Source organism: Carcharhinus amblyrhynchos, chromosome 6 (assembly GCF_965287045.1).
Source record: "Carcharhinus amblyrhynchos chromosome 6, sCarAmb.v2.hapA, whole genome shotgun sequence".
NCBI classification, from domain to species: Eukaryota; Metazoa; Chordata; class Chondrichthyes; order Carcharhiniformes; family Carcharhinidae; genus Carcharhinus; species Carcharhinus amblyrhynchos.
In genome coordinates, this window is record NC_137329.1 from 44,677,101 (window position 1) to 44,703,463 (window position 26,363).

Genomic DNA, 26,363 nt, shown 5'->3' on the forward strand with positions numbered 1-26,363 from the left:
ACCACTCATTTGGAGAACTCTTGTCTGAATAAACAGCGCAGTTGGCAGTTTTGGTCAAAACATGAGCCATACCAAGCTGTGATACATCCAGAAAGGATGCTTTCTATGGTGCATCTGTAAAAAGTAGTGAGAGTGATAGTGGAAATGCTGAATTTCCTTAACTTCATGAAAAAGTAGAGGCATTGGTGGGTTTTCTTAACTATGATCTCAGTATGGAGAGACCAGGAAAGTTTCCTGGTGATCTGGACACCTAGAAACATGAAGCTTTTAACTATTTCCACTTCATCCCATTTATGTAATCAGGGGCATGTCCTCCACTACGCTTCCTGAAGTCGATGACTATCTCCTTTGTTTTGTTGACATTGAGTTAGAGACTGGTGTCATCGCATCAGTTCAGCAGATGCTCTATCACTTTCCTGTACTCTGTCTCATCATTGTTTGAGATCCAACCCCACTACGCTGGTGTCATCAGTAAACTTGACAATTGAATTGGAGGGGAATTTGGCCATATAGTCATAGGTGTATAAGGAGTATAGCAAGGGGCTGAGGACTCAGCCTTGGGGAGCACCGGTGTTAAAGATAATCTGATTCCTCTCCCTCATCTGGTGTGAGACTGTGAATGAAGGAGTTCCATAAGGTGTGCCAATGTCCAGCGCTCATGTAGGGTTTGAAGGGAAGGAGGTCCTGGATCAGGGACACTTGCTGTGTGTGAGGGGCGTTAGAACAGGACTGGCCTGAGTTGGCTGTCTCTGCATGAGGACAGGATGATGCCAGACTGTGAGAGGTTAAAGGTATGGGTGTGCAGGAATCTAGATATCCTCGGAGCATGGGTCCCAAGGAGCCAGAAGGTCAGAGATGAGAGAGGAGCCAACATTGTTCACATCCAGGTGCCTAAAGCTGATATGGATCAAGTTAGCTACAACACTTCAGTGGAAGTTATCAGGCAGTAGACTAAACAAAACTCACCAAAAGATCAATTAAATTTGCTTGAAACATGCTCAATTTTTAAGTTAAAAGTGACAATAATAAACTAAGACATCAGGTTTTATTTGTTGATCTTTCGTCCCCTAGAAGCTAAATATGTATTAGTATTCTGAATTACCTGACTTTTGAATAAATGAAGCACAGGTTTTTTATATTAAGAAGTGTTTGGCAGACATTGTTAGTTTATCAAACACTCAAGTGTCATGATGCTACTTGCGTCAAAATTTGCCAATGCATATTCTAAAGATGAAATAAACTTTAATTCTCCTTGATTTTTTCAACCGATCTTTTCTGGGAATAAATTCTACCAGGACAAAGTTCAGCACTGAAAGCAGCCCAGCCCTTTTCTCAGCATTGTACATCTCCAATTTCCTTTCCAGCAATCAGCCCCAACCTCCCCAGTGTAATAGCTGGCTCTGCAAAGGATCCAACACTGAACAATGACAATTTGGGATACCTTGTAGGACCTACAAAGTATCTTAATACAAGTAAGCAGAATGGGTTTCAGAGCCCAGATGTGATGCATTAAAGTAATCGAAATAAACAAGTATTTTTCAATTGCTAATAATTTGGTCCAAATTTTGTTGCAGCAATGATGGTTAAACTGTGAAAATTTTGTGTCACAAGATTGTCTGGCCTCTCAGCCATATGTTTCCCACTGGCAGGAGATAGCATGTTGTTTGTTAGTGGTGGGATTCTCTGGTCCTGCCACTGTCAATGGGAATTCTCATTGACATCACCCCAAGCTGGCAGGAAACTCACGGGCGAGGGTGCATTGCCAACAGGACCAGTGAATCCCACTGGCATGTACAGCTGGAGAATGTCAGCCTACATCTTTGAGACTGATAGAAAGTCCTGGTGTCTGCACGTTCTCAATTAAATGTGGAAATCCAGAAGTTATTGTCAGTGACTCTATGCTTCCCCACACCGTATTCTGTTGAGATGCACCTCAGGCTGCAATCAAATAGAAATCACCTAATTCACTAAAATGTGCCTTTTTATTTAGTTTAGTTTACTTGAAAAATTTACACCTTGTTGACAGAGATGCTATGGGATTTTTTAACAGAAGACTAAGTTAACTACTGACGAGCTTCTCGTTTGTCCAAGAAAAAATAAATGTATTCCATGTCCTATTTCTCTGTTATGGCAAAAAATTAAAAAATAAAACATTTTTAAAGAAATGTTTATGATATTTCATAATCCTATATGTTTATCCTAACCATTTATTCAGCTTTCTGTAAAACTCTAAAAGTGAAAATTTCAGTGCACCTTACTTCCTGGTTTGCTGTAAGAATATTTCAGTGTCATTGGCTGCTTATCCTGGTGTTGTTGGTCCCTTTTGATCCCCTTAACAGATTCAGTGACATCTGCGTAACGAAAAAGATTTTGAGAACAATTTTAAAATAGTAGCTTTCATTGTGAGGTGGTTGCTGACTTTTCCAATAGGAGTCACTAAGAGCATGTATCTTGGTAGATCTTTTCTACTTTCGAGCTAACAGATTCTTAATTGACAGGCCATTTGTACAGCCTAATGACTAAAATCAGCTATTCATTACAAATCAGGGATTGAATACAGGACATTGTTTTTTGTTGCTCTTCCCTTATCATGTATGGTCCAACTTAGCCATTGGGGAGCTATTATGTCAATATTACTCAGTGCTGTGATTCTGTTTTCTACTTTGCCTGATCCCCTTCGGTTTTATGCAAAGCACCTCTCATTTCAAGCGTTGAGGATATGAAGTCCCATTGGAGCCAGGATCTGCCTTGTTGCAACATATTACCCTGGAATTCATTGATTTCCTAGTGAGACATATCAGTTCAATGTGTTTCTTTAGTGCCTTCTGTTACAGAGTCCTACAGTATATTCTTAACTTCATTCCTGACTTCAATGTGGGATTGAATTAAACTCAGCAATTAAATGAAACATAAGGTTAAACTACTTAGAATGGAATGAAGAATGTTTAGTAATGTATTTCAATTAATAATCTTACTTTGAACAGCTACAGCAAGCATCGGGTGGCCCAATCCCTGAGAATGGCAGTCTTGCTGCAGAGGCTAGTGTCCATATCCCTTCTACTATATCTCTAACAAGGTAAGTGCATTTAATGTATTACCCAAACCTACTCGTTTTAAAACATCAAGGTTAAGAGAACATGATTTGAAATCAAAATCCTATACTGGAAGGCATAACTTGCCCATCTTTGTGCTTTTCAAAAAAAAAAAGAATGTTGTGTAGTCTAGATTTGTGACTTATGTAAGCAAGATTAAGTAGCCATAATTGAAATTTCTACTGGAGAAGAATGCTATTGCTGACAGCCTTTATAGAAACAAATATCAATGTGTTAGAATGTTTGACTGCTACATCCTTAGTGAATGCCAGTGTGATGGAGAGGAACCAGTTGTTATGGTTCACGTAAAACTAATGACATAGAGAGAATTAAGGTTGGATTTTCACCGTTAAAATGGGAAGCTCGCATCAGGAAACTTCCCAACTCAGCAGACATTTCTCCTTTAAAAGGATCTTGATTTGCCATACCCACAATCCAGGAAGGTGGAGGCAGGATAGAGTCAGGTCCATTACCTCAGTGGCACTCATGGAGGTGGGAGAGTGCCAAGGCAGGCTAGTTAGAAGGCTCACCTCTGTTTTCTGACCAGTTGTTGGAGCTGTTAGAACCTCTAGCTCTCATCCACACTATCCCCCATCTGCCCCATAAGCCTTTTGCCAACTTCTTGCCCCTCATAACACCATGCCACCTCGATGCTCATCATAATTCATATTTCTTATGTTCTTATGTTCTTATGTAATATGTTCATGACACACTGACTGCCTGTAAAATAAGGCTAAAATTTTACATTTCTACAGAAACACAAAAAACAATATTTGCATATCTATATCACTTGCTTACTATCACCAAACCCTATTAATAAAGCCCAGAATACTATATGCTTTATTAACTGCTCCCTCCATCTATCCTGCCACCTTCAATGAGCTATGTACATACACACCCAGGTCTTGCTGTTCCTGTCCCTATTTAAGAGTTTATATTATCTCTCCATGATCTTCCCACCAAAATGTCTCATCTCACACTTCACCCCATTGAACTTCATCTGCCACCTGTCCGCTCAACTTGTCAATGCCCTTTCAAAGTTCTATATTGTCATTTTCATAGCTTACACCACTTCCAAGTTTTGTGTCATCTGCAAACTTGTCCCCTGCACAAAAGATCATTAATATTTATCAGGAAAAGCAAGGATCCCAATACCAACCCCTGGGGAACATCACTACAAATCTTCCTTCAGCCTGAAAAAATATCCATTGACCATTACTCTCCACTTCCTATTATTCATCCATAAAGTATCCACATTTCTACTGTCTCTTTTATTCTCTGAGCTAAAAGTTTTCTCACAAGTCTGTTGTGTGGCATTGTATTTAATGCCTTCTGAAAGTCCATTTGCACCAAATCGATGGCATTACCCTCATCGACCCTTTCTGTTACCACTTTTAAAAAATCTAGCACGTTCATCAAACATGATTTCCCCTTTAGAAAAGCGTGCTGGCTCTTCCTAATCAACTCACATTTTTCCATGTGGCTACTAACCCCGAAGAATTGTTTCTGGAAGCTTTCCAACTACTGATGTTAAACTACTGGTCTATAATTGTTGGGTTATCTTTACAACATTTTTTTAACAAAGGCTTAACATTTGCAGTTCTTCAGTCCTCTGAGATCATGCCTGAGACTAGAGAAGACTGGAAGATTATGGACAGCATCCCCATAATTTCCATTCTCACTTCCTTCAATATTCTTGGATGCATCTCATCTGCTCTCAGTACCTTGTTAACTTTCACTACTGACCCTCTTGTCAACATCTCCTCCTTATCAATTCTGAAGCCTTCTAATGACAGCATTTCCTCATCTGTCACTATCCTAGATAGCAACTAACTCCTTGGTAAAGACGGGTGCAAATTAGTCATTTAATACTGCAGCCATGTCCTCTGTGTCCATGTAAACTCCATTTTCGGTCCCTAATCAGCCTTACTCCTCCTTTCACCATCTTTTCACTATTTATATGCCGTATTTTGTGATTCACCAAGTTGGCTGCCTCATATTTCTCAAAATTTCTGTTTGCATCTCTAATGTGCTTTTCACCTGCCATCTGAACCTTCTGTGTTCCTCTTGGCTCTCAACTGTATTTTCAATTGATGGGTTGTGGGGGAAAATCAAACATCAGGGTAGTGGGAATCAGACATTGGAGGTGGGGGAAGGGAGAGTCAGACATTGGGGGACATGAGGCTGTCCCGCGCATTGCTTAGTCTGAGTCTTTAAAGTAGTTACTTTGAAGATAGAGGAGTTTTATTCCTTCTAATCCTTTCAGATTAGCTATTGGTGTAAAACTGGCGGAACCATCCAAAGTGAAATCGCTGAAGGATAGCTCCCAGCACAGTGCAATTATTCAGGGGAAGTTGGCCCTTCTGGATGATCGCAACATAAACCCTTACCTTGGAACTTCCAAATCTGATGCTGAAGAGCAGGAAGCTATGGACATTATGGTCTGAACTATTTAGAGTAGGAGGGTCTCAGGATCAACCTCCAGTTGGTGTTGAGTTAACTAATTCTAGTTCAGACAGCACGCTGCCATGATTGGCCTCAGTATCCTTAAGCTAAGACGGATACATCAGCCATGGTTCCTGCTCCTGGCCACACAGTGGCACAGTGGTTAGCAGTGCTGCTTCACAGTGCCAGGAACCTGGGTTTAATTCCGCCCTTAGGCAACCGTCTGGGTAAAGTTTGCACATTCTCCCTGTGTCTGCATGGATTTCCTCCGGGTGCTCCAGTTTTCTTGCATAGTCCAAAGATGGACAGGTTAGGTTGATTGGCCATGCTAAATTGCCCCGTAGTATCAAGGGGATTAGCAGGGTAAAGACATTGGGTTACAGGGATAGGGCCTGAGTGGATTGTTGTTGGTGCAGGGTTGATGGGCCGAACAGCCTCCTTTTGCACTGTGGTGACTCTATGATTACCATTCAGTTATGAAAAATGCATACAAATGACTCCAATAGACAGTCTGTGGTATTCCCCCAGTTGAATAACTCCCATAAAATGTCTCTATCTAGGACACATTTAAAGAACAACCACTTTGGTGAAGTAGTGATGCGTTGCTAATAACTGCCCAAGAAACGACAGCCCAGTTAGAACCATTGTCTTCAAGGCACGAATTATAGCACAGGAACAGTCATTAATCCCACATAGTCCATACTGGCATTCATGCTGCACTGCAGCCTCCTCCCAGTTTCCCTCATCTAAATCTACCATAATTATCCCCTTTTCCCTCATAGGTTTGTCTAGCTTTCCCTTACTGCATCAATATCGTTCACTTCACCTACTCCCTGTAGTGGTGGATTCCACATTCTCACCACTCTTTGGATAAAGACATTTCTTCTGAACTCCCTAATGGATTTCTTTGTTTCTATCTTGTATTGATGGCTTTTAGTTATACCCTTCCCCACAAGAGAGAGATTATCTTTGTATCCACTCTATTATAAAAAACTTACACCCGCAACTATTTTTCTTCAAGAGAAAAGAAACCAATGTCCATCCTTAATTGCCCTTGAGAATGTAATAGTGAGCTGTCTTCTTGGACTGCTGCAATTCCTGTCATGTAGGTACACCTACAATGCTGTTAGGCCCATCTTCTAGGATTTTGACCCATATATGAATTTTGATCTGTGCATTAATGCCTCTGCTACCTCTCCCTGGAAGGGATGGGGAAATTAGAAAAAAAATGACTGGTAGCTAAGAGTATTCAAATTGATGGGAATCAATAAAGCAGTAATGTATACAAAATCATTTTAGTCAATTTGGTTAAGAAAAATCTTTCCTTGTGAATAGTTACTTTAATTAGTATTTTACGAATGTAATGCTTTTGTCAATAGCTGGGATGATTGCTAGTGTCAGGGCAATGAATTCATTCACAGGGATTCTTGCCTGCTTGTTTCTAACAATGGCTGCTCTGATTGAATACATTAACAACTGAAATTTAGAAAAATAGTTTGCAAGCACATTGTGAGATCTACTTTTGTTCTTGCAGATTGCCAATAATGACAACGGACTCAAGGTCTAAAAAGCCCTGTAATTGCACCAAATCCCAGTGCCTCAAACTGTAAGTGCAGGCAGAAAAACATGATCTTCACAATTCACACAGAAATATAGAACAGAAAGAAATTTCTAATTATTTTAGGTTAAATTCTACTATAGTGTTCTAATGCATACCATTCAATAACAGTAAGGGTGCAAAACTAATCTTGCCTTTGCCGCTCTTGTAGCTTTCCTTACTTATGAATGAGAGAAAAAGAGACAGCAAGTGAATTGTTAATCCTAAAGATCCTTGTCAGATCATTTTCTCATGTGTGTGATTTTTGCTGATAGTGGAATGTTGGAAAGCAATAGCCCCAACTGTCCTCCCAGTCTAGTCCTCATTGTCACACACATGAACTTTTGATGACTAGTTAGACCATCTATGTTCGGAGCTATGATTACATTGCCTAGGACACTGGATATATTTGCCACATACCTAGGTCAATTAAAAATTAAACTGGAGATTCCGGGACAACGCAAGGAACACTGTGAAAGCCTGTGGTGCCCTTGAGATTGTACAACTACACTTCATAAATCTCGCTTAAATTTGGACTTCCAAATTCTGAGGTATTGACAAATCAAGCTCTGTTGAAAGTAAATTCCAAACCAGGGAGTTTACATTATTAGTTGCACAAAGAGTACACACATATGATCCAGCTGAGTCAAACTTGGTAATTGAACTTTCAGTTCCAGGACATTGCCAAATCATTCCATTCCAACTGCAGTATTGGTGTCTTTTAGCAATTGTCTTTTATCCTGTTTCCCAGGGATGGGCCTGGGTTCTCTATTGACAGGGCATTTTTGTCTTATAAGGTAGCCTTAATACAAAAATGTCCCATAAAATGGTGAATTCTTTGTCTGAATCATGGGGTAAAAGGCTGCCTTTAAATTATCATCCACCTTTAAAGGCCTGTGAGACAGCATGCTAAGGACTACTTTTCTTAGGCAAAGTTTAACAGCTTCCCCACCCCCAAGGGTCATGTTTTCACCAGGGGCGTGGGGAGGTCGGAGGAGGGCATGTGAAATAGGTCAGTACTGTCCTCTCAGTCTAGTCCTCATAAAACAGGGGTGGGTAAAGTGTCCATTATACACTGGCAGTGAAAGGTGGGTGAAAGTAGGAAGGTTGTGTTTTACCAAAATTAGTGAAAGGGCCAGAAAGATGTAGGGGTACCTCCTCAAAGATGCAGGTGGAGGGGTGCCGAGTGCACATGAGGCGTATCTTCCCCTAGGATCATATCCCATCCTTTATACTTCCCTGCCTGGCCTCCAAAGTCTGCCCACCTTCCCCCCACCTGCCCAAAGCTCCACACCCCTTCCCGGGTGTCTGATCCATGCCTGTCCAAGAAACAGACTCACCTTGTTTGGTGTCCATGGCACTTATTGTGGGCCTTCTTGCAGTCTTAGTTGCACCGACTACTCTCTTCTGAACCTGCCAGAAATGCAAGCTCTCAAGGTTAGGACTTCCTTCCATTGAGAGGCGGAGGTCCAATCCTCAGCTCGTTAAGGTCACCCATTTAGTATTATGCCTTTTTTAGAAGTGTTTTCTTTCTTCCTCAGTGGAGGAAGTGAGCTGCGTCCCCTGCACCCCACGCAAAGGTCAGTCCCTTTATCTCTTTGTGCTGGTTCCACAGCTCCCTCAGGCCTTCCAGCCTATTTTCAAAAGGCCCCAGTGGTCCTGTTATTTTTATCAGGCTATTGAAACATTAAATCTTTCACTAAGCTCCATATGCAATAATTAACTCTGTATACCAGCAAGCACACAGCTTGCAAGATTTATACTTTACTTGAACATAAGAACATAAGAAATAGGAGCAGGAGTAGGCCATCTAGCCCTTCGAGCCTGCCCCACCATTCAATAAGATCATGGCTGATCTGTCGCTGCTCAGTTCCACTTTCCCGCTTTCTCCCCATAACCCTTAATCCCCTCTCTTATCAAAAACCCATCAACCCGCGTCTTAAAAATATTTAGCGAGGCAGCCTCCACCACTTCAACGGGCAGAGAATTCCAGAGATTCACCACCCTTTGAGTGAAGAAGTTCCTGCTCAACTCCGTTCTAAACCACCCCCCTTTTATCTTGAGGCTGTGCCCCCTAGTCCTACTGTCTTTTTTGAGCGGGAAGAGTCTCTCCACCTCTATCCTGTCCATCCCATTCATCATCTTATACGTCTCAATGAGATCTCCCCTCATTCTTCTAAACTCTAACGAGTACAAGCCCAGTTTATTCAGCCTCTCCTCATAGCTCAACCCCCTCAACTCCGGTATCAGCCTAGTAAACCTCCTCTGCACTCCCTCCAATGCCAAAATATCTTTGCGCAGGTGCGGCGCCCAAAACTGCACACAGTACTCCAGCTGCGGCCTCACCAATGCCCTATACAGCTGCAGCAAGACCTCCCTACTTTTATATTCAATCCCCCTCGCTATGAAGGCCAGCATCCCATTCGCCTTCCTGACCACCTGCTGCACCTGCAAGCTGGGTTTTTGCGACTCATGCACAAGGACCCCGAGGTCCCTCTGCACCGTCGCCTGCTGCAGTTTTTCGCCCCGTAAGTAATAGTCCTTCCTACCATTCTTCCTACCAAAGTGGACCACCTCACACTTGCCAACATTAAATTCCATTTGCCATTTCCTGGCCCATTCGCCCAGCCTATCTAGATCCTTCTGCAGACTCTCCACACCCTCCGCACAATTTGCCGTTCCCCCAATCTTGGTGTCATCAGCAAATTTCGACACCCTACACTCGGTTCCCTCCTCCAGATCATCTATATAAATGGTAAAAAGCTGAGGCCCCAGCACCGACCCCTGGGGCACTCCACTAGTCACCATCCGCCAATCCGAATAGCACCCGTTGACCCCCACTCTCTGCCTCCTATTTGACAACCAATCCTCTATCCACGCTAACACCCTACCCCCAATTCCATGTCCCTCGACCTTCTGCAATAACCTCTTGTGAGGTACTTTGTCAAACGCCTTCTGAAAATCTAGAAAGACCACATCCACCGGCTCTCCTCTATCCACCACCCTAGACACATCCTCATAGAACTCCAGTAAATTTGTCAGACACGACTTCCCTTTAATGAAACCGTGCTGCGTCTGCTCTATCAAGCAATTCCCTTCAAGATGCCTCGCAATTTCCTCCTTAATGACAGATTCTAACATTTTACCTGCCACAGACGTTAAACTAACCGGCCTATAATTCCCCGCCTTTTGCCTGGCACCCTTCTTAAACAACGGCGTAACATTAGCCGTTTTCCAATCATCCGGCACTTCCCCGGAATCCAGTGACGTCTGGAAAATAACCACCAAGGCATCCACTATCACCTCCGCCATTTCTTTCAGAACCCTCGGATGCATTCCATCCGGTCTTGGGGACTTGTCCACAAGCAGCCCCTCCAGTCTGTTGAGCACCGCCTCTCTAGTAACAGTAATGTCATTAAGACCCTCCAGTCCTACCACCTTTCCATCGCTAACACCTGGCAAATTATTCACGTCCTCCTCCGTGAAGACAGAAACAAAAAAGTTATTCAATACCTTAGCCATATCCTCATCCCCTACCACTAGGTCCCCTTTCTCATCCTCTAAAGGACCAACATTCACCCTAGCCAGCCTCTTCCTTTTTATATATTTATAAAAACTCTTGCTATCCTTTTTTATATTAAGCGCTAGCCCAGCTTCATAGTTTCTCCTACCCTTCTTTATCAACTTCTTTGTCAATCTTTGTTGACATTTAAACCTCTCCCAATCCTCTTCTTGCCCACTACTCTTAGCTACTCTAAATTCCTCCGCTTTTAATTTAACACTTTCCTTCACCTCCTTCGTTATCCACGGCTTATTACCTCTCTTCCTACTATCCTTTTTGACCATCGGAATAAATTTCCGCTGAGCACCAAGAAAGATCTCCTTAAAGATCCTCCACTGCTCCTCAACAGACCCTCCCTCCAACGCGCTCCCCCAGTCCACATTCGCCAATTCTTCTCTCATCCTACCGTACTCCCCTCTATTCAAACAGAGGACGCATGTCCGGGAACCCACTTTCTCCTCCTCCATCTGCACCAGAAACTCCACCATACAATGATCACTCTCCCCAAGAGGATCCAAAGAACTTTGGCCTTACAAAGCACGCAGGTAAAATTTGTTCCATTTTGAAGCTCGATCCAGCAATTTTAAAGCTGTATTCTTACAAAACAGAGATTGAAGCAACTAATTACCGGGCTGTTTAAATGTAAGAGTGAGATCATGGAATTCATAGTAGAGATGCTGTTGAGGTCAGGAGGATGATGCGCTACTGTTTATTGCTGCTGATTGAAATTATATAATTTGATGTAATTTCAGATAACATTCAGGAAAGATATATGGAACAGCTCATTAATGAAAAATTTTGACATGACATCAAAGACCCCAAGTGCTTGGATGATATTTTTCTCATCCACCTATTTCTAGACAACGATAATGATTTTCATAATTGCAGAGTATAATTGGCAGATCCATGAAAAAACGTTGTTTGCCTGCTTCCTTCTGTTAAAAATAGTTTAAGCACAAAGAAACCTAAAAAACAGAAGAAAAATACAAACTAGCTTACAAAAATCAAATATTCAAGATGCAATTAAAGAACTTACCAAAATGCTTCATTATGATAGATGTATCTTTTAAGATTTGTTCTGTATTTCACTGTTCTTCCCTGTGAGACACACCTTCTCAGAAAACAAAAAATAGTAGCAGGAGACCTTACAGTTTAATTATACTTAATGTGTGGTGATATATTTGTTTTTGTTTGGCCTTTCCTCCCTGTGCTGCAGATACTGTGATTGTTTTGCCAATGGTGAATTTTGTAGCAACTGCAACTGCACCAATTGTTTTAACAACTTTGAGCATGAAGCAGAAAGGTTCAAAGCTATTAAGGTAAGACTGTGCCAGTTTTACTTCTCAGGTTAGTCGCATTGCCTCAGTTCATTGAGAAAGAGTTTTGCTTTTCATCCTTGCCCTTCTCAATCTGTCTGCAGTCATTGACAAAGTTGATCAAATTGTCTTCCTCCAATTCTTCCTCACCGTCATCCAGCTAGGTGGAACTGTACTTGCCTGGTTCCATTCTTAGCATAGCCAGAGAATCATCAAGTCTTCTCCTCCCCTGCCACACTGTCACCTCTGGTATGGATCTTTGGCTCCTCCTATTTCCAGTCTACATGTTGGCCCTTGGTAACATCATCTGAAAATATCAGTTTCTGCATACATGCTGATCAGCCCCGGTTCTATCTCCCCTTCATCTCTCCAGTTGAAAATTCATGCATAGCAAAACTGGCAGTTTTTTTTACCAATTACGATGATAAAATTATGAAATTGCAGAAGATATAATTAAGAAGCTTGAAATAATAAGAGTAGCTACACTTTTAACACTGCTGGGGGGATTGCTATAAAGCATATACTACCCTGAATCTAATAGACAGACAAAGAAAAAAAGACAACAAAGATCTTGAAAACATTCAATGCACATTTTGAACCCTGAGTGAATGTTACAAATGAACATCATGTATTCAACACTAGAGTTCAAAGTGAAAATGAGACCACTGAACAGTGGTGTATCATGGCAGTAATGTAGCCAGCAGACTCATGTGAATTTGGACAGCTAAAAGATAATCTGATTAAAGGTAGATTTGTCCTCACTGTAAGACACCCCTTGATGAGAGCAAGTCTACTGAAAGTTGAGAGAGAAGCTGACACTAGAGAAAGCAAGTGCGGGGAGATCAGGACTGCCGGGGTGGAGCGCAAGGTGGGCTGGGGAGGTGGGGGAGGAGGTTGGCCCGGACACAGCCAGGAACCCAGCGATTGGGGGATGGGAATGGGAGGGTCACATGGCCAGCGATGCGGGGTCGTGAGGCTGGCTAGTGATCAAGCTGGCCAGCAATCCAGAGGCCAGCAATGCAGGGCCACTGCACATGTGCTGATCTCCGCTATGACAGATCAGCACATGCACAGTGGCCCACTCAGCGCTATGCTGCCAGCCTCTCCAGCAGGAATAGGCCTCAGCCCACTGATTTTCAGCATGATTCACGCTAGTGCGCTCTGTGATACAGAGTGTGGGAGATTCATTTTGAAAGTTCCGATGAAAAAGCAGCAGGATTTACTTCAGTTTTTACACAAATTCAGCACCTAGACTTTTTTTGGGAGAACTCCACCTATGGTTTGTGATTGTTATAATGAAGATCACAGAGGGAAAGTATCAAGTGAACAAGAAGTGTCATATGGACACTGATGTATCATGCAACATAATGACCTTCATGTATCTGTAAAGTGACTCAACAAAGTGATTCAAAAATGAAGCCTTCGAAAGTCAGATTGAGGCTATATGATTGCACAATACTAATAGATGAAAGGACAAATTAGTCTGATAGTTTAAAGCAATGGCAAGAAGGAAGATTTAGAGTTCCAGATCATTGAAACTAGAAGCAGAAGTAGGCCATTCGGCCCTTTGAGCCTGTTCCACCATTCATCTCGATTATGGTTGTTCATCGAATTAAATATCCTGTTCCCCCTTCCATCCATATCCCCTAATCCCGATAGAAACATAGAAACCAGATGCAGGACATAGAAACTAGAAGCTGAAATATGTCTAAAGTGTGGCTGATAACCCTGAACATGCCAACAGAGATTCACAATATGTCGCAGCACACAAAACCATTGACAGCAGAACAGACCTTGAAGGAGTACAAAGATCTATTCACCGAGTTGGGATGTCTATCAGGAGAAACCATCTACAAGTAAATGAGAATGTAAGACCAATTCAGCTTCTGCTGGGAAGAGTTCCAGCTGTCCTTAAGTCAAGCCTAAAAGACAAGATTGAAAAGCTGGAAAAGAGAGGAGTAATCAAAAAGGTGACAATTCCTACAACCTGGATTAGTAGCATGGTGGCAGTGAAACAATCTGGAAAGCTGCAAGTATGCTTAGACCCAAAGGATCTAAACAAAACACTGAAAAAATCACTATCTTGTGCCAGTCATTGAACAAATGTTGTCGCAATTTGCCAAGACAAAGATAATCACTACTCTAGATATGAAGGATGGTAACTGGCAAGTGAAGCTGGGTGAAAGCAGCAGTTTTCTAATGATGTTTTGAATGCCATTTGGGAGATACAGATGGCTGTACATGGTAACTGGCATTTCCACAGCTCTAGAAGATTCTCATTGCAGACAGTATGAGATAGTCAGCAATCTTCTCAGAGTGGAAGCCATAGCGGATGATCTGCTACTCTTTGGATGCGGAGATACAATGGAAGAAGTCATAGCTGACCATGATCAGAATTTAATGCAAGTGCTGGAGAGAGTTCACCAGATCAGTCTGAAACTGGACAAATTGCTATTAAAGATGCCTGAAGTCAAGTAAGGAGGTCACGTATTGGCAGCAAAAGATATTCGCCCAGATTCTGACAAGATGAGAGCTGTAGTACTGATGCGGCAACCAACAGATGTGAAAGCTGTGCAACAGTTTGTTGGATTTGTGAACAATTTAGTTAAATTTTTTCCTAAGGTGTCAGTTGAGTGTGATCCATGACACCGATTGGAGCGCAGAAAAAGAAATACCGTTCACTAAAATCAAATAGCTAATGATGACAGCGTTAGTGCTGATATAGTATGACGTCAATGATGAAGTCAATTTGCAGTATGTCACCAGTGAGATCGGTCTAGGAGCAACGTTGATGCAGCAAGGACAAGCAGTCACGTTGCGTCCAGGGTGTTAACTGAACAAATCAATGCTCCGGTTGAAAAAGAGTGACTGGCCATTGTTTTTGCCTGTGAGCATTTCCATCAGTCCATTTTTTTTTGAACCACTCATCTTGCTGTGACAATTTAAAGTTGAGCTCCAGTAACCTCATGAATGAAGAGTCCTTGAGGTGATCACTGATGTTAGGAAATGCTTCTATCCATCCAGAAAGAACTCATTATTCACCACCCTCAATCACACCGCTTTCTGGAAGATTCCAAGGTATCTACCTCCACTATGCCATCCAGAAAAACACTCCAAACCTTTGACATTTTCAGTGCTTCTGTGGAATTTAATAATGAGACAGGAACAGGGGTGTTAGACTCAGGTTCTGATATATTAAAGAAGAGAGCATTGTTGAGGGGAAAGAAGTAGAGTAGCCTGCAAATCCCAGGAAGCACAAGTCTTTGCAAATCTGACCCTCTTCCACCCACAAGGAAGTATGGTTCAGTATTGAGCCCAAAATGTCAGCTTCTGAAGCACCTGTGACTAGTAGGTTTAGAGAATAAAACCAGACAAGAGGACACTCTATAACATGTAGAATTGAGACACCTAGAGTCATAGAGGTTTACAGCATGAAAACAGTCCCTTCAGCCCAACTTGTCCATGCCACCTTTTTTTTAAAACCTCCGAAGCTAATCCCAATTGGGCATATTTGGCCCATATCCCTCTATACCCATTGTACCCATATAGCTATCTAAATGCTTTTTAAAAGATAAAATTGTACCCACCTCTACTATTACCTCTGGCAGCTTGTTCCAGAAATTCACCACCTTCTGTGCGAAAAAATTGCCCCTCTGGACACTTTTGTATCTCTCCCCTCTTACCTTAAACCTATGCCCTCTAGTTTTAGACTCCCCTACCTTTGGAAAAAGATATTGACTATCTGCCATCTATGCCCCTCATTATTTTATAGACCACTCTAAGGGCACACCTCAGCGTCCTATGCTCTAGAGAAAGAAGTCCCTGTCTATTCAGCCTCTCCTTATAACTCAATCCATCAAGTCCTGGTAGCATCCTAGTAAATCTTTTCTGCACTCTTTCTAGTTTAATAATAAGGAGTTGTTCCAAGAACACACTTCAGTAGAATAGGATTGTGCCTCAATCCTTTGTTATTTTAAATATTTGTTCAGTTGAAGAGTAATAAGAAAATGTGACTCAGTTGCATTTTCATTCAGGACACTGTAAGGTGAAAATATCGACTCTATTAAAAAGTAACGCATTTATAATTTGTCACCTAGAGAGCACTCAGAAGATGTTATTATGAGTTATATTATTCATTTTGACTTTTTTGTCAATGTGACCGACTAAATCTCACTCCTAACATTATTATTTCCCTCTTTCTAGTCTAGACAATAACTCAAGAAAGGGAAAGGGGATGGAGGATGACTTCACCAATTTTCCTTGATCCTCCCACACTGAAGCTGAAATTGGCACTTGGTGGAATGAGAGACCAAACTTTGCCCCCTGTTTCTGTGGCACAGCCCAATACCCAGGATAAATCTGAACTGGGTGACTTGTTAGCTTTGGATGATGTCATGTTATTTAGCATTTCCTTCCTGTCTATCCTATTCAATATTTCTGCTCAGTTTCCACTATTGTGACAATAACTTCACCAGGTATCTCAGAGAGTTATAGTGCTGAAGAGATTATAGAGAAATGAAGGGACAAGACCATGGAAAGATTTGAAAAATAAGGATGGGAATTTTAAAATCCAAGGGCAAGATTCTCCAGCCTCCCAGCCACGTGTATCCACCGGCGAGAGGTGGCATGTTGTTTGCTAGCAGTGGGATTCTCTCCTTTCTACTGTCAGTGGGAATTCCGAGTGATATTACCCCACGCTGGTGGGAAAAACCCGCAGGCAGGAGTGCGCTGCCAGTGAGATTACAGAATCTGCCTGCATGAACAGCTGGAGAATTCCAGCCCAAGTATTGCTTAAACAGGAATCAGTGCAATTCAGGGAGCACTGAGGTGATAGACTAAGAAAACTTGATAAGAATTAGGTCATTAGAAGCTGTTTTGGTTAACCTTAAATTTAGAACATCATATAGCAAAGAAAAATAGGTAAAGGACTAGTTGGTCCTATTCCATGTTAAGCCTGTTTTTATCCAAATAATGCAAACTGCGCACATTATTTTGCCCATCTGACCCTCCTTCCCACTGCAGCCACATTAGTTGTTAGTCAACACTACACAGATGTATAAAGCAGGTAAAGTAGTGGATTGTATACAGGAACAAACCAACTGTCATATCCCATTAGCAGCATCATGGGAAGGATCACTATCTATCCAATCTTGGGATTCCCTAAGGTCCATCCTAAGGAATAACCAATGGCATCTATCAGGTTGTGCAGTCCCCTGACTAAATCAGAGTATATTCACCAACTGGAAAGGCTTTACTCAATCAATGTCCAGCCTCTGTGGCCATTACTTTTGAACATTTGAAGGTATGCCTAATTTCCAAACAACAATCATTATGATCCTAGCTCCCACTCAGAGCTAACTCTACCTAATGCAGCTCTTGGATATTGAAGACCACTGCACAGTAGGTGGGAATTCTCACACACCATGTGCTGTGCCATTCATTTGTAGAAGCAGCAAAGGATCTAGGAGTGCAAATGTAGGACCAGGAGGCACTGCTCTAGAACAACTGATATCTGATGAAATGCAGACAGTTGACATGTATATCTTAAAGTCTTGCATGTAGCATTGTTTGTCACTTATATGAGTTATCAGAGAGGTGCAAGAAAGATAAGATAAATTTATCATTTCTAACAAGTAATATCTTCCTGCTGCTTCAGGCATGTTTGGATCGGAATCCAGAAGCCTTCAGGCCTAAGATAGGAAAAGGGATGCTGGGAGAAATCAAGCTGCGGCATAACAAAGGTTGTAACTGCAAACGTTCAGGATGTCTGAAAAATTATTGTGAATGTTACGAGGTGAGCTATCAGATGAAACTGAGTGGATTTGCTTTTTCCCTGCTAAATTGTTGAAAGTGAGATCCTAACATGGAACGAAGGGAGTGTGAACCACAATATAGCACCCAAAAGATTAACGGCAAGGAAGAAATCAGAAAATGTTGGCAATATATACATTAGAAATGGAAATGAAAGTTTTTACATTTTATATATGTAATCTTTTTTAAAATAAAGGAAGACAAGCACAAGGGCGAGAAAATAAGTGTATGGGTGGGGGCGAGTGTGTTGAGGGATAGCATCCTCAGTTACATCATTCAGAGAGAGGGAGTTGGTGTGTTGAATGATCTGTTAACGGCTCAATAGAGAACTATTAGATGATATAAAGGATCAGTGAGATGATGAAAAGTCAAAATGTGAGAGTCTCATATAACTAAAAATGCAAAAAAATCAGGAGAACAGAGAAAGAGAAAAATAAAGGTCTGCACCTGTAAATGAGTTTGAAATTAAAACAGAACACGCTCGCAAAATAAGTGGAGTCAAAATAAAAATCAGTAACTCACTGCCGATAATGGAGCTCTAACACTGTCTCCATCCCAAAAGTTAAACCTCTTCCCCAGATACAAGCAGACTCACCCCACAATATCCCCTGCTATAAAGAAAAGAAAGAATTAAAATCTGAATTCTGTAATATTCACGCCGAGATCAAATGGCCAGAGGGCTGACCAGAAAGATAAAACACTAAGCCCAGCTTAAACAGTGGATGAGGCCAAAGCTACAGAGACAAAGCAGGAATGTGAAGGCATGTCGCAGGGATTCTGGCTCACACTTGCAAAAAGGATTGAAGGTGTTTAACACAATGCTTACCTAATCAGTATTTGGGTTCTTCAGTGTAAAGCAGATTGGATCATGAGCAGCATATTCTAAGTACTAGACTTAAGTAAGTTTATGTAAATTGCTGTTTCAGATGGGAGCAATACTTGAGCGCATGACAGCAATGTTGGAAGAAGTAAATAGATGAATGTTGCATTTCCTATAGTTGTCCAGAAAGATGAGATCTGGAATTAGGGTGCAAGAAGAAGCTGTCCCAGAGAAAGTGGTGCCTTCAGGAAAAGAGGCAAAAGTGGATGGAAAGGGAAAGTGTGCTGATAAATGAATATTGTTGTACATGGTAGAAATGGAAGAAGGCAATCTAGTGAATACAGAGGCTGGTGGTGTAGAGCTTGATGGTAATGGAGGAACTGCCCTGTATTATGGGAAGTGGTTGGAGGCTATTGTGTCGGAGGTGGTGGGAGGTAGTGGTATGCACAATCTGGTATTGCATGGGAAACCAGAAAGCAGTTTCAACACTTCTGTCTGTGGTATGCGGGCACCTCAATGTTATTTTCCTATTAGGTTTGATGTGGATTGTGCAGCAGCTGCCATGATGAGGACCGGCACAACCCTAATCTCAACTACAGTGTTTAAAGGTTCAGTTTAAAGCTGAAATTTGGAGGATTCAGAAACTGGAAATGAGATTCAAGACAATCAAAGGCTGCAACCCACTTTAATAACACAGGAGGTAGTGAAGAACTTCAAGGAGATCTCTTCCCCAGCAAGAGGCTGAAGAAACCTGCCGCTGCCATAAATGAAACATGGCTGGAGATGAGACAGGAAGTCAGCAATGTTCTTGGATTCAGTGCAGAAATTGCTTGACTGCTAACCAGGTCAGGGAAGAAAAGTACGGGTACATATTCACTGATATTTTGCTATGTGCATCATCATCCCTGACCCCTACACCATCCCAGTCACAGTGCCTTGTCAATTCAACTCCATCTTTCCTCACACCAACTTAACTGCAAGTAAACCCAGTGGCACAGTGGTTAGCACTGCTACCTCACATTGCCAGGGACCCATGTTCAATTCCAGCCTTGGGTCACTCACTGTGTGAAGTTTGCACATTTTCCCCATGTCTGCAAGGGTTTCCTCCGGGTACTCCAGTTTCCTTTCAGAGTCCAAATACTTGCAGGTTAGGTGGATTGACTGTGCTAAAATGCCCCTTAGAGTCCCAAGATGTGTAGGTGTGGGGATTAGCGGGGTAAAAATGCAGGATTACAGGGATATGGCCTGGATAAAATGCTGTTTCAGAGAGTCTGTTCTATACCCTATGGACCAAAAGGTCTCCTTCTGCACTGTAGGCATTCTATGATTCTATGATATCCATCCTCCCCTGTCTGTGCGTTTCCTCACATCCCCATCTATCTATCCTCCCCATTTCAACACATTCCCATCTATTATCCTCCACTGCCACTGGCCCTCATCTTAATAAAACTGGATGACTCTCTCTAAAAGTCACTGTCATTAAATTCACCCCCATCTCTATGCCCTTGGATACTGATAGGTCTGCTCTTTTCCCATTGCAGCAGGGAACATAAAACGCAAGGGAGAAGGAAAGAATTCAAAGTGCCCCGTCTCCAAAGGAGCTCATGGTGGCAGAGGAGGGAGCAATGTAGATCAGTGGCATCTCAGCACCTCTGACCGTTAGCCCTGGGGAGATGGCTCCTTCCAGCTCCCTAGTGACAGAATGTAGTACTCACACATCACACATGACATCACTTGTCATGTTAACCTGATTTTAGTGTGAATGAAATATGATCATCGTCATAAGATTTAAGTTGCAACATTCTAGACTTGCCAGTACTAATTCAGATCATTTCTGTCCGACAGGTCCTTCACATGTAGCATGGTGTCGTTGGACCATACTATCAACAGATCCTCAGAGGAGCTAATTGCTTCCTTGTCACAGGCTTCTTGCTTGCATTGAACCAACTCAGACACTAGCACGTTGATGGGACGAGTTAGATTGTTGTGTTTTTATTTGGTATCTCACATTTCACATGTAGACAGTTGTGTGAGGGATAGCACTGGAGAATCCATTTTGAATAATTCATCCCTTTCCAAGTTCTGCTCAGTTGGGCACAGATGCTGCACCCTGGGAACCATCAATTGAAATGACGATCACTGAGAAACACAGTAAATGTGTGCTGTATTAACAGGCCTTCCAAGCACAATGTCCGTGATTGCGGAAATAATTGAGTAATTTGTCTCAAGCATGAACAAGTTAATATTACACAGCAGCACGTCTTTTTGTGTGGCCAATTTCATGGAACATCAGTTGCTGCTATCAAATAAGTACACGCCCACCTTGACAACAATCATGCAGATTCTGCCCACCTTAAATAGGAGGATAGATACTCTGCCTTACAGCACTTTACTGATCTGTACCAAACTGCAGACGAGTGGGAGCAGTGATGGCTGCCCTCATTCATGTGATGTTGAAAGTAGACGTCAGAGTGGGAACTCCACTTAAAGTGCCTCCTTTTCTCATCCATTTCCAATCTTTAGTAGAATCACACAAAATTCACTACTTTTGCCACCACTTTCCCATGATGTCAATTCTTGGTTGCTGGTGGCCACCAATGTCCTGCCTAAATGTTTTGTGTACAGCTTGTTCAAACCAGTGTGGGGTACAGTTACGTTCTGTTGCACAGCTGCGCACATGGTCTCTTAAATGGGACATTGTGATCGACCTGCATGGCTGAAGGTTTGTGCAGTTTACAGGAATCCTCGGTGACAACTCACTTTTTCACTTGCTTCATGATGAAATTGATGGGGATTAATGGCTGGATGTGCAATAGGTGCTCGGTCGTTGGCAGGACTGCTTTATGTTGTTAGCATGGGTAGGATAGAAGGGAAGAGGAAAGGTAAAAGAATGGGCATTGCCTTTGTTTCTGATATCACTCAGTGGTGGTAACTAACTGACATAGTTGACATAATTGCTGGCCCTGGCAAGCAAGCCATTACTCACCCGCCTTATGCATTTGGGTGACACTGATTGAGAGAATCTGAATATGTTTCTGGCATGAAAAAATCTGGATGTAAATAAGAGGGGTAGTCACTTTGACAGCCATGAATAATGTGAGTTCAACAGGGATCTCTTTGATCTCCTGATGGGACAACCTGAGCCTCCATAATCTGTACTGTTCGAACAAGTCAAAGAAGTTCAGCCACTGCTTAGACACGCTGTTTCACAGATAGTGCCTCCTGCGAGATCAGTCAATGGCAGCCTGTTGCTGATGGTCACATTGCTGTTCAAGTCCAAACCAATACAGTAAACTACCATCCATCCTAATCTAATTCAGCTAAAGTGCTTTCCCATTAATAGCCAAGAATGCAGTTTTGACCACTGGTACTTAATGAAGTATTTACATGATTTTTAATCAACACCACCAATTGCTATTGTATTTTCACCTTGTATTCACTGCCAAGTTTGAAGAAGCTGTGAATGTGCTATTAAATTTACAGGTGCATTGAAACATCACCACATTTGACTACTCCCTATTCCATTCTTCATCATATGTTTATGTAGCCAATCTTTAATGTACCTATAATATTTTAATATGCAACTGCATCTCCTGAATGGATTGTGCACAAGGTACCTAATGTGCCAGAGTTCAAGACCTAAGTCAGCTTGTTGAAGCTATCCTTTTTTTCTCTTGGGATGTGGCATCACTGGCAAGATGTGGAGATGCCAACGTTGGATTGGGGTAAACACAGTAAGAAGTCTCACAACACCAGGTTAAAATCCAACAGGTTTATTTGGTAGCAAAAGCCACTAGCTTTCAGAGCACTGCTCCTTCATCAGGTAAGTGGGAGTTCTATTCACAAACAGGGCATATAAAGACACAAACTCAATTTACAAAATTGTAGAAACTTGATGTCTGTATCAATATGTGCAACCTTCTTGGAGATCCTCTCCACTTGGAGCCAGCAGTTTGCAGTGTCGATGGTAGTCATGGTGTGGAGATGCTGGCTTTGGACTGTGTTTAACTCACAGAAAATGGGCGGCACGGTAGCACAGTGTTTAGTAGTGCTGCTTCACAGCTCCAGGGACCTGGGTTCGATTCCCAGCTTGGGTCACTGTCCGTGTGGAGTTTTCAAATTCTCCTTGTGTCTGTGTGGGTTTCCTCCGGGTGCTCCGGTTTCCTCCCACAGTCCAAAGATGTGTGGGTTAGGTTGATTGGCAATGCTAAAAAAAATTGCCCTCAGTGTCCTGAGATGTGTAGGTTAGAAGGATTAGTGGGTAAATATGTAGGGATATGGGGGTAGGGCCTGGGTGGGATTATGGTCGGTGCAGACTCAATGAGCTGAATGGCCTCTTTCTGTACTATAGGGTTTCTAAGAGGGCTAGGGGCTGAAAGGGGTGGGAGGGGTAGTAAACTGTGGAGGAAAGGGCATTGAATTGATTGACTTCACATTTTAATTACTGATCTGATTTTCCCTTAGTGCTGGTACCAGAGTCACTGGAGGAAGAGGGGGCAGTATGGTGCTTGAGTGGAGGATCCTTGAGAGGTGGTCTGCACTGTTGGGGTCTGCCTGCTTTCATTCCATTGTATTTCACAACCTACGCCGTCTTGCCCGATTCACCATGCTTTTCTCCCCCTTCCACAATCTTTCTGCAGCCATTTGCAATTGCTCTGAATAAATTTGTTTTTATACTTGTCCTATTTATCTTGCACCATCAACCCATTTGTCATTTAAACATTCCCGTCCACCCAGCAAGAAACCTTTATTGTTTGTTAATTTTATGCCCCCCTCCCCATCCCCCTCCCACTTTTTGGTTTTGCATTTGCTTAAAGGTTCCTCATTTCTAATATCCCACAGTTCTGAATGATCAACAATTGTGCAATTTTGGGAAAATTGTGTACAGTGTTGGATCAGGTGGGAAAAGCTATGTGAACTCGCCAGCATCACAGCTGCTTTTTCCTTGCTGGATTTAACAGCATTCTGTGCAATTTCTAAATACTGGTGAGGATCACACAGCTAGTATGATGGGCGGGGCCATGCCAGCAACACTATTTTCAAATGCTTCCATCTCAAGGTTAAATTAAACGGTCTACTGCACCCCTCATGGACATCAGAAACCCCTGAAGCATCAGGGTACCCACTCTCCCCCACCCCACGACCCCACCAAGAATGCATAGATCAGGGCACCCTCCCCATCACAATGCAAAAATCAAGGCAATCCCCCCCAGATTCCCTATGCCCATCAAAAGGCAAAAATTGGGGCATCCACAACACCCCCCCCACCCCATCACAAAGATCGGGGCATCCCACCCACTCACCCCCCCCCCCACCCCATGCAAATATAAGGGTGACCCAAACTCACCCTCTCCTCTCCACTCCCAACAGCCATTGGGGCAGCCCCCCTCCTCATCTCTGGCAGCACCACCACCCACCTCTCTTTGCAGGCTCCATCCCAACCCACCCTCCACAAAGAATGGAGCGAGACCACCCACCCTCCAGGATCAGGGCACTGCCCTTCCATCTCAGGCACTGCCCCCATCCCAATGGGGGCAGGTACTGGCCTCCCCCTACCCACTCTTAAAGGGAATCCTCTCCCCCCCATTCCCCTCCCACCACAGATGGGGCTTTCCAGAGAGCCCAACTTTGGCACAGGCCCCAGGATGGCATTGCTGTGTTGGCAATGACAGGTTGGCAGTGCCAGGGTGTTGGCCACGTCGCTTGCCACCTGAGGGCTATACCTCCCTGTTTTTGTTTTTTGAACACCAGTAGTGATTTGCGCTGGTGTGACATTGTGCCAGGTGGGTGGGAGCATATGTTGAGGGCAGAAGTAGCCCTGCTAATCATACTTAAATGTATTATAATCTATGCTAATCAAGTTCATGCCCTTCATGGGCATGAACCTGGTCGGGGAATTGGGTGGGGGATGGGGAAGATCCCGCTGGCAATTTTCGCCAGCACTATCACTAAACTGTGGCCATTATTTCCAGTTTCTCCTCCCATAGCTGTTGCCAGAATACCAAGTGTTTGCAATATTTATTTCAGATCTTCAGCAACTACAGTACTTTGTATTAGTGAAAGTGTTCCACTTATTATTTTCTGTTTAAGTTAAATAATGTAAATTATATTAAAATACACTTTTAATGAAGGCTATCTTTCCAATTTGAACAAATAGCATTCTATCAAATACCCTTTCTTAAAAACCACTGCCCTTTAATTGACAGCCTGGGTTAAATCACTGGGTCAAGATGGAGTCAACAAGTAGTTGATTATGTTGTGAGCCTCCAACAGTAAGTAACATTCAGAAATATGAATGGTTTAATTTTTTTGGCATTTCATTTGTAGGGAATTAAATGAAAGTGGAATTTCCTGTGTTGTGCTTTCATGAGTGTCATCGAGTGAGGTATAATTGACTTTATTTGTTATTTTGCTCTTTTTTTCTTTGCTCAGGCAAAAATAATGTGCTCCTCTATTTGCAAGTGTATTGGATGCCGAAATTATGAGGAGAGCCCTGAGAGGAGGACATTGATGAGCATCCCTGACCACAGTGATATGGGCATTTGTCAGTCTAGGACTAAACTTTTTCCTGAAATATTCAACTACAGAAAGCAAGTGAAAATGAATCGGGAAAGGTAATTTTAACAAACCGTTCCAACGTCAATATTCTACTCATCTACATTTAAAACTCAGATTCAGTTCCACAGATCATAGTAGCCCTCCAGTACATTGGTCTCATTGTTCTACATGCCCAAGCCTTGATTGTGAACAGCAATAGGCTATTGACAGCTGATGGGTTCGGAAAAACGCATTGCCACTATTGAATGTGCAGGCCATGGGCATTTTCCAGCATATGTCTCTGGATGGTGATCCTGGATGATCTTCCCTTCACTAGCCCAGGGCTAAGAAGCAAACTATGGTGACTGCTAACTTTGCACAGATTAAAAATGGTCTTGATCTCCATAGCTCAGCTTTGAGGTGAGAGGGGAGAGATAGAAAAGGGTCCAGAGGGGCAATTTTTTCCACACAGAGGGTGGTGAGTGTCTGGAGCAAGCTGCCAGAGGTAGCAATAAAGGTGCGTACCATTTTGTCTTTTAAAACACTTATGGACAGTTTCATAGGTAGCTTAGAGGGATATGGGCCAAATGCGGGCAATTGGGACTAGCTTAGGAGTTAAAAAAAAAAGAATGGCATGGACAAGTTGGGCCGAAGGACCTGTTTCCATGCTGGAAACCTCTGACTCTATGACTAACCATGTTGGCAGAAAAATTAAAAGGTGCAGTTTTGGATGATAGCTAATGAAATTGTTCTAAATAAAAGAATTTGGTATGTTCGCTATGACTTTCACCAACTTCTAAGATGCATCAAAGAAAGCATTCTTTCTGGTTGTATCACAGCTTGGTATGGCTCCTGCTCTGACCAAGACCGCAAGAAACTACAAAAGGTCGTGAATGTAGCCCAATCCATCAAGCAAACCTACCTTCCACTCTGTCTACACTTCCACTGCCTTGGCAAAGCAGGCATCATAATTAAGGACCCCAGGCACCCCGGACATTCTCTATTCCACCTCCTTCCATTGGGAAAAAGGTACAAAAGTCTGAGGTCACATACCAACTGACTCAAGAACAGCTTCTTCCCTGCTGTCATCAGACTTTTGAATGGACTTACCTCGCATTAAGTTGATCTTTCTTGACACCCTAGCCATGACTGTAACACTACATTCTGCACTCTCTCATTTCCT

General features: G+C 42.6%; 1 protein-coding gene across 1 annotated transcript; it reads left to right on the forward strand.

Moving 5' to 3' along the window:
- Positions 1–764: 764 nt before the first annotated feature.
- On the forward strand, positions 765–26,089 carry LOC145343892 (uncharacterized). The gene is made up of 9 exons (XM_080190380.1): positions 765–911; positions 2,985–3,076; positions 5,359–5,533; positions 6,320–6,372; positions 7,072–7,143; positions 11,913–12,015; positions 17,669–17,806; positions 25,076–25,257; positions 26,020–26,089. The coding sequence occupies exons 1-9, from the start codon at positions 765–767 to the stop codon at positions 26,039–26,041; spliced, it is 984 nt and encodes a 327-aa protein (XP_080046506.1). The 3' UTR covers positions 26,042–26,089.
- Positions 26,090–26,363: the final 274 nt, after the last annotated feature.

Coding starts and splice junctions, on each gene's coding strand:
- LOC145343892 (XM_080190380.1), top strand. CDS start 765: ATGATGCCAGACTGTGAGAGGTTAAAGGTATGGGTGTGCAGGAATCTA. Junction 912..2,984: donor CTAAAGCTGATATGGATCAA/GTTAGCTACAAC, acceptor TACTTTGAACAG/CTACAGCAAGCATCGGGTGG. Junction 17,807..25,075: donor ATTATTGTGAATGTTACGAG/GTGAGCTATCAG, acceptor TTCTTTGCTCAG/GCAAAAATAATGTGCTCCTC.